The sequence below is a fragment of the Amborella trichopoda genome, chromosome 5 (genome assembly GCF_054954075.1).
Source record: "Amborella trichopoda isolate Santa Cruz 75 chromosome 5, AtrichopodaSantaCruz75HAP2 v2.0, whole genome shotgun sequence".
NCBI lineage: Eukaryota > Viridiplantae > Streptophyta > Magnoliopsida > Amborellales > Amborellaceae > Amborella > Amborella trichopoda.
The window spans coordinates 37,298,076-37,311,581 of record NC_142340.1 but is presented as its reverse complement, the minus strand read 5'-3'; the positions used below and the strand labels follow the sequence as shown (position 1 = coordinate 37,311,581).

At 36.6% G+C, this 13,506-nt stretch overlaps 1 protein-coding gene across 2 annotated transcripts; it reads right to left on the bottom strand.

Annotated features, from left to right (window-relative positions):
• Window positions 1–1,825: 1,825 nt before the first annotated feature.
• On the bottom strand, window positions 1,826–12,376 carry LOC18428409 (NAD(P)-binding Rossmann-fold superfamily protein). 2 transcript variants are annotated; one of them, XM_006837729.4, is made up of 10 exons: window positions 12,077–12,376; window positions 11,907–11,968; window positions 10,500–10,619; window positions 10,122–10,221; window positions 9,885–9,965; window positions 7,163–7,212; window positions 6,852–7,002; window positions 6,516–6,572; window positions 2,509–2,630; window positions 1,826–2,305 (listed from the first exon to the last, which is right to left on the bottom strand). In XM_006837729.4, exons 1-10 carry the CDS (start codon window positions 12,089–12,091, stop codon window positions 2,098–2,100), a joined length of 966 nt encoding a protein of 321 aa, XP_006837792.1. In that variant the 5' UTR covers window positions 12,092–12,376; the 3' UTR covers window positions 1,826–2,097. The 2 variants fall into 2 exon arrangements, with proteins under 2 accessions (XP_006837792.1, XP_020519420.2); XM_020663761.2 differs by having other exon boundaries at window positions 11,907–12,158.
• Window positions 12,377–13,506: the final 1,130 nt, after the last annotated feature.

Below are 13,506 nucleotides of genomic sequence, written 5' to 3'. Positions count from 1 at the left end.
TTTCTCAGTAATTGGTACGCCTTTTGTGTCTCTGCCAAGTCCTGCTTCAAGGTTGGGTCACTTTTTTCTTGTAATCCAAGGGGTCATCAATTTGCTCATCAGAATGATCCAATTCCATACGTTTACTATCTGTAACTCCGGAAGAACCTCTCCCTTTCCCTTCAGTATGAGTATTGGGTGACACCAGTTTTAGCAGAGTCACTCGGTAAACCTTTGGCTTTCTTAGCCGAACCAGCACCAATACCAGGCTTCGAAGTAAATGGTTATGTCACGCTCTGGACCTCTCATGCGCTCATTTCCAACCTCTTTTTTTTTTCTTTTTTTTAACACACTTCTTTCGTCTTCTATATATTTTTAGTATTGTTATTGTAATTTGTTTATAAAAGATAAACTTAAAAATAAAAAATATAGAAAATTCGAAAAAATAAGAATTTATTTGTAACGTATTTTTTAATGTTTTTTTTTATCATTTTGGTAAAGATTGGACAGTGTTCTGGCCATGAATATTTATTTTATAATTTTCCATCTTTTTTGAAAAATTTCAAATATACCCTTTAAACACACCTCAAAGTTTTAAGATTTTTTTTTCCAATTTCATTTAGATGTGTTTTGTTTAGTCATGTTTTATATATACCTTCATATTTTTTTCTTTTTGGATCGTTCAGGACCAACCTGGTTAGGCCGGACTAGTCGGTTTACTAGTTATATGGACCCAGCCCATGACCGGTTTTCGAGGCCGACACGATTTTTCAAACACTGGTTTTGAAATCTGAACCCCTCCAATAGGCTTATCAGGCCGGGCTTGCAATCAAGGCTAACTAAACTTAAGGGACCAGGCCTAGGTCTGGCCCACTTACACTCCGCTTTATATAAGAGCTTTCGATTGGGAGAAGTCCATTTGGCATGCGCAGGTGGTCCCTCGGGAACCGATGGCCCCCACCAAATCCATTCCAAAAGCATTGTTATGGAGTACAGACAATTAGCGCCATGCAATGGACATGCTCATTTTAATAAGGAAAGCTCACCAAAATACGCATATGCCATGAACGTTTTTTATATTTAATCTAATTATGTGTAATGGATGTTTTGAAATTAAATAAAAAATGTTAAATAATTCATCTTGTAGGTATTTGAATGAATTTTCCTTTTTATAATATACATATATTTTATTTTTTGGGATTATAAGGACGAAACTTAATGAAATGAATCTTGGGTGGAATAAAAGAAAAGAACTTTGAAAGGGTGAAAATATCAAATATACCAAAAAAGTACACAATAAGACCCTTTTTGGTAAAGAAGAGTCGGAGTTACTCTTAGTTGTAAAATGAGAAATCAGCAGTTGGGTATGTGCTATTATTCACCTCAAAACAATTCTAGATGCTTGATAATGTTTTTCCATGTCTTTTCCTTTAATGCTGAGTTTTAAGTTTCGGAAATCATGGCTAGCAAAACCTGCTCAGGTAAAGATTGTGCTCCAACATAAACCGAGTTGTTGATCGGTTATGGGTCATTTGGGACCCAAGGATATGAAATCCAGGTTTTGATGGCCTAAAGTTGTTCGGGTGTAGTTTTGTAGATCATATCCTCGCTTTCCGCATCCTCAAAACCACTCATATCCAGCATTTGCTCGATCCCGAGCCCGATTGGTTTGACTATCATATGTGTTTAATTCTGGCTTGTAGTGCCAAAACAATTCACAAAGCATTTATGTTCATTTATAAAAATCATATTCGTCTTGAAATCACTGCAAACACACGCACACACACAGCCACCTTATTTGGCCTTAAGTTACACTAAATGGTAACCATAATATACCTGCTCGGCAAATCCAAACTCACCCTTAGCATCTACCCTTTCATTAAAAGAATTTATCATGTGCATGTACAGGATACATTTCTCCAATATATAGCAGTTATATGTTGATATGTTATGAGTCTGGCTAGCAACACACGAAAAGTTTTTTCACCAATACTATCTTAATTACAGATTAGTAGCTTACTTTGACAAAATAATCACTAATCATGGAACAAACAATATATTGTCCATTCCATTCCATTCCATTGGTTTCTGACGAATTTCAGTCGATGTTCCGTCTTGTCAAGGAATCCGACTAATTGAACGAAGAGAGTCTAGAATGGAGTCCATCACGATGGGATCATTTGTGATTTTGACAAGAGGCAAGTGTTTCGGGGCCTCAGCTCGGTCAAAATAAAAAGCCCCAGGATTCAGTTTCTCCTTTGGTTGTTGAGCTAGCCAAACTACAGTGTCTGCTCCTTCCACATTTGATCTAAGCTTTCCTTCAAGGCTGCAAGTTCCAAAGCACCAAGATCAAATTAATGCACGTGGGTGTGTATATATATATATATATATATATATATATATATGTATATATATATATATATATATATATATAGAGAGAGAGAGAGAGAGAGGGGATATTAATAATGATTGGGAGAGAGGAAATTACATGATGGAAATGCAGGAAATTACATGATGGAGAAAACTTACGCTTTAAAGAAACTGGGTAGACTTTTTTCTACCCCAGGTGTCGCAGCCCAACCCGGATGCATTGAGTAGAATCCGATGCCTTTATCTTTATGTATATCAGCCCACTTTTCTGTCAGCGCAACCTGAGGATAAAAGGATGATCAGTTCATTCTATAGTTGCACAACATAAATACTGTACGAATGGACTAAGTGTTTCCTGGTTATATTTATCAAGAACTAGGGCAAAACAGGCGATTTCTTAGTGACTTTCTAGTTACTTGCAGCAGTTGCTTCGGAAATGGTGTGGATTAAACAACTCACTGGTCGGGCTAGATCAGTCTTGCCCGGGTTCCCTCGGGGACCTGGGTCCGATAGACCTCCTCTCGAACAACAGCCTTGACCTCACTAGCGCGTGTGCGACTCGTGTATCATGTGCGGATAGGTATGTCCAACTATAAGAGGATTTTAATGCCATGAAGAGATGGACTCGAGCACCTACCTCACCGCGGTTTTGATTCGTAGGATAAGCCTGGGCTATTGCCCTCTTAGATCAAATGAACGAAAGCCCTCTGGCTGTCCAACAACACGGTTTAGATACGGCCCCTCTCGAAACTCAACACTTCGCCTGGATTCTTTCTTGAAGATTGCTAATGAAATCTAAATATGTACCTCCTCTCAGATGTATGGGTGAATGGCTCTAGTTTTGGGGGTAGAGTGGTTAAAGCAAAGAAAGAGAGGAAGGAGAGAAAAGAATAAGAATAAGAACTTGATGAAAAATTAGTTTAGAAGTGAGAAGAAGAAGAAGATGAAAGTGAAAAAGATAAGTGCAGAGATAACCCAACGAGAATTGGGCAGCCTCCCAGTGTAACTTCTCCTAAAAGGCATTACCCGAGATAAGGAAAGCACTAGGCTCGAAGGATTTGAAAAGTGGAGTTTTAAGACTGAGCCTATAACTATGTCATTAAACCAAAGAGCCCCCTGAAAGTAAACAAATGAGAGAAGAGAGTGGAAGAGAAAGAAGCTTCTTATGAACCAAACATTATTTGACTTGGTGGTTAAAGTAACGAAATGGTCAGAACTCTAAAGAAAGATGACTCAAGATGACCCCAACCCGAGTGTAAGAGAATCAACGTCTCTTACGATTCGACTTCACTATACGAAATGGTGGTTAGAGTAGCAAACGAAGAGGTAGAACCCTAGGACACTATCTTAGGATGACCTGAGTCAAGTGCTCAAGAAGTAAAAGAAGCAACAAGCAAAGAGAGAAATAAAGAGATGATGAAATAAAAGCAAAGTAAAATGGGTGATAAATTAAAGTGAGTTAGAGAGAATAGAGAGTGTTTAAAATGAGAGAAAGTGAGATATCAAGGGATGATAGACTCGCCTATGGTGCAAGTTTGGACTGTAAGGGGAGATGTGATAGTAGAGGAGATAAAGGAGGATGAAGAGCGGATAGGGGTATTAGAGTAAGATGGATGGGGAGTATGAGAGGGGTAAAAGAGTGGGGTGGACAAAGAAAATAGAACGAGAGAGAGAGGGATAAGCTAGAGAGGGGTGAATGAAGAAGATAGAACGAGAGAGAGAGGGGTAGGCTAGAGAAGGGCGGATGGAGAATATAGAACGAGAAAGAGAGGGGTACGCTATAGAGGGGTGGATGGAGAGGATAGAACAAGAGAGAGAGAGGCAGGCTAGAGAGGGGCGAATGGAGATATGTGAGAGGGTGGGGCGGATGGAGAGATGAGTGAGAGAGTAGAGCAGATGGGGGATATGGGAGAAAGTAGGGCGGATGGAGGTATCTAAAGGAAAGTAGGGCAGATGGAGGTGTGTGCGAGAGAGTAAGGCGGATAGGGATATGGGAGAGAGTAAGGCGGATGAAGGTATGTGAAGGAAAGTAGGGCGGATGGAGGTATGTGAAGGAAAGTAGGGCGGATGGAAGTATATGAGAGAGAGGGCAGATGGAGATGTGTGAGAGAGAGTAGGGTGGATGGAGGTCAAACATGAGAGGGGCAGATGAGGGTTAGATGAGAAGAGGGTGGATGGAGGACGGGAAATGAGGGGTGGATGGAGAGCCAAAAGTGAGGGGCGGATGGAGGAAGAGGGGTGAGGGTAAGGAAGAGAAAGGAGAGAAGAAAAGGGAAAAGAGTGTTGGGCCCGCCCTAGGAGCGGGTACGGAAGTTTGTGGATGAGAGAGAGAGAGAGAGAGGAAAAGAGAAAGCAAGAAAGAAAGAGAGGGGGGGTGCTTGGACCCACCCTAGGTCCGAGCAAGAGAGAGAGAGAGAGAGAGAGAGAGGAGAGAGAAAAGAGAGAAAGAAAGATAGAAGAAGAGAGAGAAAGAAGAGAAAGGAAGAGAAAGAAAGAAAAGAAAGAGAACAAAAAGGAGAAAGAAAAATGGAGAGAGTGAACCTAGGCTGAGCTCGAGCCTAGGTACGCATCCATGGGTCCCTTTGCATGCACATGACAGAGAGAGGCCTTGGGCTTGGTGGGTCAAGACTAGGGCCCAAGGCTTATGTATATGGTTTAGGTAAGTTGGATTTAGGTGTGGTGTATGGGAACTAAAGTGTATAGGGTAAGTGCAGGGTAACTAAGATGTGTAGAGTAGATTAAGGTGTGGTGTACTATGGTGTATGGTGTATTACAGAATAGGGTGTAGGTTAAGGTGTAAGGGATAAGATAAGGTGTATGGTGCACTATGGTATATAATGGAAGGGATAGGTTAAGGTGTACGGTACTCTATGGTGTATGGTGTAGAGTAAGGTGTAGGGGAACTAAGGTGTATAGGATAGGCTAAGTTGTATGGTGCTTTAGGGGTATTTTCTCTCTCTAGAAATGTTTCTCTCCTCCCATCTTGAGCCTTGAACTTGAAAAGAAAACCAAATAATAAGCAAGAAGCTAAAGACTCAAGAATTTACTCAATTCTCAAGAGAGATTACAAATGACCAAGAGTTTTTCAAGAGTTCTACGACAAATGACTTGAGTTTCCTCATATAGAGCAACCACTAAACAAGGGGAGAATGCTTAAAAACGCCTAAAATTGTTACTTCAATTTCTCAAGAGAGATTACAAATGACCAAGAGTTTTTCAAAAGTCCTATTACAAATGACTTGGGTTTGCTTATATAGAGCAACCACTAAACAAGGGTAGACTGCTCATAAACACCCAAAATTGTCAAAAAATACATATTTTATGAATTAAAACATTAATCCCTTTCTGGATCAAATGACTAAAATACCCCTAAAAACTTTTCAACAAATGACAAAACCATCCCTCCATGAGGGGCCTCTTGCCATTGCTAGGCCTCGGGAACTTTTTCGGACGTTTACGGTGGTAATTCGAGCGATCAATCATCATAGAATAGATGCTTGAACTTTTGCGCACGTTTTGATGCCCTTTGATCATCTTGAATCGGATTTTTTAGAAAGAACCCAAAATCCGACTAAGTTCCATAAACTTGTGATTCTTCGACCACCAATCCGGCACGATCTATGACGTTCCAAGCTTTCATTTTGATCACAAATTGACATGGATACTATCACGATCATTTTGCAATAAATTTTGTCTATTTTAGTCTTTATTTGAGCTTATTCCAATTTTAGGAAGTCCTCGAAAAATGAGATTCCGGAGACCAGAAAGTATGTCATTTTCGACCTCAAAATTCGTTTCATTCGCCTCGGGGTTACAAGTACGTCAAAAATGACGTATAACACTCACTAAAAAGTTCAATGGTTACTAAAATAGATTAGTCACCTGGGTCTCCTAATTCGCCTTGGGGATATAAATACGCCAAAAATAACATATAATACTCACTAAAGAGTTCAATGGTTACTAAAATAGAAAATCATACTTTTAGTCATGATTAGTTCTCTGCCAGTCAACTAGTAGTGTGTATGTCTTTGTATGTGTGCGTGTGCATGTGCGTGTGCAGCCTAATAGAATACACTATGAAGCTATGCATGCATACGTTAGATGCAGCTATATAGCCCAGTTAATAATCCTCCTCACATGAAAGAGAGAGTTTTTAAATTTCTCACCTGGATTCGCTTGTTTCGACCATACTGTTGTAAACCACTAAAGTTGCTTTCACTGTACTGCAAGTAATAGATAATTTTAGTCAGATTCTAATGAACAAATAATGTGCTCCTGACTCTTTATAGAGACCAAACTTATCTACCAGTTTGTGCAAATAGGGATTGTACAAAGTAGAACAACGATCATAAGAAAAGATATGAAATATTAAAGTTAAGAACAGTCAAACTGACAGCCTGGAGGAAAATTAACCAGTTTCCATGAAATATTTGACATAAGTAAGCCTTTGAATGTAATAATTGACCTTTATAGAAGTTACAATTGAAAACGGAAGAAATCACCTGCAAATCCTTGGTCAAGGGCTCTGTGTACATTCCTCCTGAGGAGACAGTGATAACTTTGGCATCTGGGGCTGCTTTTTCTAGTATTGGTAGCATCAATTCGGTTATGGCATAGGTCCCCAACACATTCACAGCAAAGTTCAACTCCAATCTAAAACAAACATGAGACAACAAGTTGTCATGGTATTAAAGAACAAGTGGCTGTTTAATTTACAGATTTTAGAGAGAGAGAGAGACTCCACAGTGCCTTAATAAATTGAGAATCATATGTGGATATGAAAGTTACAAATAACAGATATAAAGCCACACACCCATCTTTAGTAGTGACACGGTTGTTCTCGACTAAGCCTGCATTGTTGACCTGTATAAGATAGAAACAGCATTCTTGACATGAATCAGAACAAATTAAGTTCCATTTTCTCCGAATCCTTTTGGGAGTTTGGTTCCATATTAAATCAGAAAAAGATCAACAGTTTGAAGGAAATTTATTAATATCAAAGGAAAATAACAAAAACATGCATCACGGAGGAATGCTTACACTATTTTCGCTGCTGACAAAGAGAAAATTCATGAAGATCAAATACTCTTCGCATAAGCTCAGCACTTCAGAAGGATTGCTAAGTTTATGAAAATGTTGTGTGAGCTCCATGAATTCCCAATGTCAGCCATGAAAAAGTTAATTTTCAATAATAGAAGAGAAAAGAGCAATCTCTATGAATCAGCCATTTCAACTATTAATAACAGGAACTTCTTGTAAAGGATAAGGGCATTTAACTGGCTTTCATACTCCATTTGAATTCAGAAATGACCTTGTAACCTATGGCAAAGCAATTTGATACTATCCAAAAAAGGTTAATTGATTATGGCATGATGAACAGAAAGTTTAGCCAGGTTTGACTATCCTTATCTAAATAATTCATTCGAACTCACCCCTGTTCATATTGGATCTGTTTATAAATGCCTGAAAATGTAAGGAAATTCTTTATCATTGGCAGGCGCTTGCCCGCTGAAGTATGAGACCACTTCTTGATTACTAAAATGTATGTATAGGTTCTTTTTACACCAGAAAAGACTTAACATCTAAAAACTAACATAATTCTTATTTGAAAAGAAAATGATGGCTGAAAGTTAAAACCTAGTGATACTGGAATTTTATTTTCATTTTATTTTTTTTATTTTCAAGGTGGCAATTTTGATAATGTTTAACAGAGATTTAACTGGTATGAATTAGTAGATAAAAAGTGCAGAAGGTTTTGTTTAGAGATTAAGGATATCTAAGTATAGCTAGGGAAGCCTAGACATTTCCTAAAGAGTATGGCATTTTTAGTATACATCCATGAACCAGCAAGTAATGATGCTCAGATTAACAGATATAATCACGGCATAGTACATCATATACTTCATCATGTTCTCCAGTTTCGAGAGGTTTAACTAGACAGGTCCTATGATAAAGGAATAGCGAACTGATTATTGAATATTTAGCATAATTATACTAGAAAACTGAGGACTTAAGTGGTATGCTGGTTCAAGAACATGCTTAAAGAAAGCTAGTATAAATAGGTTGGAAGTAGATATCATAGTCTAAGCATGTTGCTTTGTGTGAGGCTTTCTTTCTATTTTTTGTTCACAATAGTATTTAAAGAAAACGGATCGTTGGGGTGGATCGTTCACCCACTGATCCTATATCCAAATCGCTGGATCGGTGATCTGGCAAATTAAAAAACAAAAAAACAAAACGCAAGAAAATAGATATGACAATATATAACATAGGAATTTTAACAAATAATATGCATCGTTTTACTGATTAGACTTTGCAGTACCAACAGCAAGATCAATGGTTCAATCTCTTCAGTTTTTATAACGTTTAAACAAAACCTTAGAAACCATTTATTAAAGATAATATAGTATGTTATATATACCATATAATACAATATATACTAAAACATGTGTGCAGCCCAAGAGGTTCGAACCTTGGACCCATACAGAAAAAGTCATTCAGGTTGACCAGAAAAGCAATCCATGTTTTGTGTCAAAAGTTATGTGTTGTATTTTACAAAGTAAATGAACTGGTTGATTCAGCCCAAGGGAACATTCTTGGGCGATTCCAGATCTGGATTGATGAATTTTAAACGACTTCTCTATTTCCCAAAATAAAGTGGTCATAAAACTTCCAAAAAAAGTGAGATGATTAGAAACGTCTTATTTAGTCAAGCAAAACTAACATTTAGGTAATCATAACTATGCACAACTAAGTGATAGCATTTATCTGAACATGATTTCGATCAGAGCATCATGGTAAAAAATAAAATCCCTTTCCTCGTGTTCTAAATTATTAAAGATGGTTAGTGCCAATCGCCATCTTTCAGAAAACTAATCATATTATACAATACATCTCCCACACATCATTTTCCAAGTGAAATGGAATAAAAATAGTAGGGTGCTGAAGAAGAGAAGTGGCCAAGGCCAGAAACAAGGGAATCGTTTCATATCTTTAGTAAACCATGCGTATATAAAGCAATGCTCTATGTTCAATTACAGAGCCCTTTAAATTATTGCATCTTCATCAAAGTTTACAAGAAAATTACTTAGATCTGTTTTGGTTCTTAATGGCAAGAACACAATGATTACATAAAAAAATAAAAAATACAAATAAAAATAAATAAAAAAAACTCTCAATTACCACAAAACAATACACAATAACGACACTATTCATGGTGAACATCTAAACAGTTAACAATCTCAAAATAAAATAAACAATAACAATAATGATAGGAGTAATGATCCTATGAGACCCTCCCACACCCATGTGTATAGGACCCCAAAGGATCACCATTAAATTTGGCATAGATCTCTAGAAAAGTTATCACATGCGTGTGGGACTTGACTTTTCTAAAGATCTGTGCCAAGTTTAGTGGTGATCCTTTGGGGTCCTATACACATGGATGTGGGAGGGTCTCACAAGGTCATTTCCCTAATGATAGTTATAGAACATATATCCATTTCTTAATGAATTATGCAAGGAAAACATATTACCAGGACATGAAGTGGCTGATTCTTTGAAGAAAACGTTGATGCAAATGATTTGATATCACTTACAGAGGAGAGATCACAAATCTGTAAAAATTGTTAAAAGTTGATTCAATTGGTAAAAAAGAAACAAACCTCTTGGCTTAATAATCTTCCAAATAGCACAACAACAACAACAAAAAGGGAACATGCATTTACAATGAAAAAGAATGAAAATAGACACTTGAAGTTGACAAAGCATACCTCAAGATGCACATTAGAATTATTAGTCTTTGATTGGATTTCAGACCGGGCAGCTTCTCCTTTATCCTTACTACGACAAACCATGTAGACAGTCGCACCACTGAAAAAGTTGAAAGGAAAATCTAAGTTGAATGCATGGTTCCGGAAAGGGTAAAACAAAAACTCAATGTGAGACTGATAAAATCATTTAAAAGGGTAAGTCCCCCTTAACTGCATTAAAAGCTATTAAATATACAAGTGGCCCCAAGTGAAGTTTATTATGCTCTTTATATAAGAAAGAGACAAGAAGTGAAAACTTTTGTATAAAGCATATTCAACTCAAAGTGGTAATGGAACATAAAATGCTGCAAAATGCATAATTATCAAGAAATTCAATACCGTGAAGCGAGACCTTCAGTAGTGGCATAACCAATGCCAGAATTAGCTCCAGTGACCATGCAGTTCTTTCCTTTCATATCTATTTTCATGTCCTCCTCATTAAAGTTCTTCGAATTTTTCCTAGAGAAAATTGAAAAGAGAATTCAAAATCACTTTAGAATGCAGTAGTAATTTTAAAATTTTACACACATAAAAGCATGATATCTAATAGTGTGGACATGAATGTTCTGAAGCATCAAAATTTCCAAAATAAATCTACAAAAAAAATCTAAATGAAACAAACAGTATGTTACCATCCTCCATTCCTTGACCAAATCCATAACGCGTAGCAATGGAATGCTTCTAAAAGGTGGGCAAATGGATAATCATATAACTGACTACCTCATAAAGTAATTCCACTCTAGAGGTCATTTCATTGATATTGTTTCCATTTCCAAATACGGAGAAATGATCCTATAAGACCCTCCCCCACCCATGTGTGTAGGACTCCAAAAGATCATCATTTGATACGGATCTATAGAAAAGTCAAGTCCTACACCCATGTGATAACTTTTCTAGAGATCCGTGTCAACTTTAATAGTGATCCTTTGGGGTCCTACACACATGGGTGGGGAAGTGTCCTATAAGATCATTACTCAAGTTGAAAATGTTGCTTCTTTTTCTTTTTAGATTTATGTTCTCAGAGTTAAGTTTGGTTTTTACCTGTTCTCTCTCTCTCTCTCTCTCTCTCTCTCTCACACACACACACACACATACACACAAAACATGCATCGTATACTGTTGATAAAATTTAAGTTGAGATGATGAGAACCAAGCCATGAAAATATCCAATTTAAACAATAAATATTATATTCCAATTTAGAACATTATAAAACTCCAGCCATAAACTGGAACAAAAAATACTTCACAAAACAAGTAAAAAGAAAAGGAGGCACAAGAAAAGCCATCTAAGGACAAACAGAACGCATATGTAATCTTCAACAAAACTACCAATAAATTCAATTTGATGGGTAGGAATTGCAATTTTCTTGTCTGATTTCTAAGTTTCTAGCAAATCAAGAAGTTCCCAACTATACAGAACTTGCCAAATTGCAAATCTCGGATACAGATACAGGAAGACCAAAATCCTTGGTTCGGGAAATTATGCAAAGAACCAGACATAAAATGGAGGAAATTAGAGTGAGAAAAATGATGGGTAGTGAAGAACTTACTCACAACCGGCTTCACCAAAGAACCATAAATAAAATGGAGGACATTTTATGCAAAGAACCAGACATAAAATGGAGGAAATTAGAGGAGAAAAATGATGCGCAGTGAAGAACTCACTCAAAACCGGCTTCACCAAAGAACCAGAAATAAAATGGAGGAAATTAAAGAGAGAAAAATGATGGGTAGTGAAGAACTCACTCAAAACTGGCTTTGGTGAAGGACAAGTAGCCATATATTCCAAACACAGCTGATCTGAAAGGCTGAAACATAGAATAAGAGTGAGAAACACAAGTCGAAATGCCAATATGATACAGGGAAGGAATCATTAACAGAGAGAGAGAGAGAGAGAGAGTAAGATAACAGTTTACCCTTGGAAGAAACATGGTTTCCCACCAGTGTGAAGAAGGTAGTATGCAATTGCCTACCTATGTATTTGTTCCCTCTCCAAATAGTGTTAACTTCTCTCTCTCTATATTTGTTACTCAAAAAACTTCTCTCTCTACATTCATGTGAATTCAATATATACCCTTGAATTTTTTCACTTGTTTAATAAATCAAAACTTCCTCTCCCTCCCTCTGCTAATCAGAATTCCTCTCTCTCTAAATCAAAACCCTCTCTCTCTCTACCGAATCAAAACCTCATTCCTCTCCTTTTCTCGATAAAGGGCGAAAAATGGTGCTTTACACTGGGAGAAAAATGGGTCACACAATATGTGGCCCACGTAAGCCCCCTCATACTAGCTTCAAATCCAAGGCTCTCCTTTTTCACAGAAACCAAGACGGCGTTTCTTTTTTTTTTGGAAAAATGGCTACATCTCTATCAAAATAAGTAAAGTCTCACTTCGTAAGTCATCGAAAATTTCAATTTGGCCTGAAAAATCTTTATATCGATCATCTCACCTTCAACATTATAATTGTGAAAAATAAAATAGAAATTTATGCTCTAAAAGTAATATATATTATAATAAATTAAGTAGACCTTCCTTCCTACACTAACAAAATATGTTCTATTTTTTGAGTTTCAAATTTGTGCTATTTTTTTTAGTTTCAAATTTTATTATCCATGTTGGATTGATTTTAGAGCCAAATTTCTATTACGAAAAGTGCTTTTTGGAAGAGGATTCGATGTGAGGTTTTATTTTATTTTCATAAAACCTAAGCCTTATAAAAACTTTCTTTTTCTTCTTTTGTTTTTTTAAAAAAATCTAGCTCTCATCTCCTCATTAAAATTTTCCAAAATTATTCTCTGAACTTTTCCCACATTTTCTAAATTTTTGAAAAATCGATGTTAATATTTATTTTTAAAATATTTTAACCTAAGAAGGGTGATGACAACTTTCATTTGACTCATCTCAAGCGGGATAAAGGAGGTAGATTGTGTTAAGTAGACAACTACATTATTTACTTATGATGATTTATTTTTAAAGTATTTGTAAAGGGTTATATTAGAGTGTATCCACACGTACAAGTATTTCTTAAAGGGAAACGTTTATATAAAGGCGAGGCTCTAAACAATCAAATAAGAATCTACCTCAAAATTTTCACTAGAAGAGGTTGTTTTCATGCCCAAATATCCTCAAATTGATCATCTCGACATTAAGATGCATGGACACGAGAGAAAAATGGATTTCAAGTTTTGGAAATAGTGTATTTTGTAATGTATTTTTGGACCGTCAATTTTCAAGATTTTCAAGTTCTCATAGATTTGTCTATCTACACTAATTTTGAAGCTTTAACCTTTATAAATAAAGATGAAAATACATTTTAAGGGTATGACATAGATTTCCAATATTGAGAC

What these genes read in the sequence shown, in the direction of transcription:
- LOC18428409 (XM_020663761.2), bottom strand. Translation starts at nt 12,091, where the DNA reads ATGTTTCTTCCAAGGGTAAACTGTTATCTTACTCTCTCTCTCTCTCTC. An exon ending in CGTGTCACTACTAAAGATGG is followed by an intron (nt 7,003 to 7,162) that starts GTGTGTGGCTTT and finishes TGTTTGTTTTAG; the next exon opens with ATTGGAGTTGAACTTTGCTG. An exon ending in CCTTGACCAAGGATTTGCAG is followed by an intron (nt 6,573 to 6,851) that starts GTGATTTCTTCC and finishes TATTACTTGCAG; the next exon opens with TACAGTGAAAGCAACTTTAG.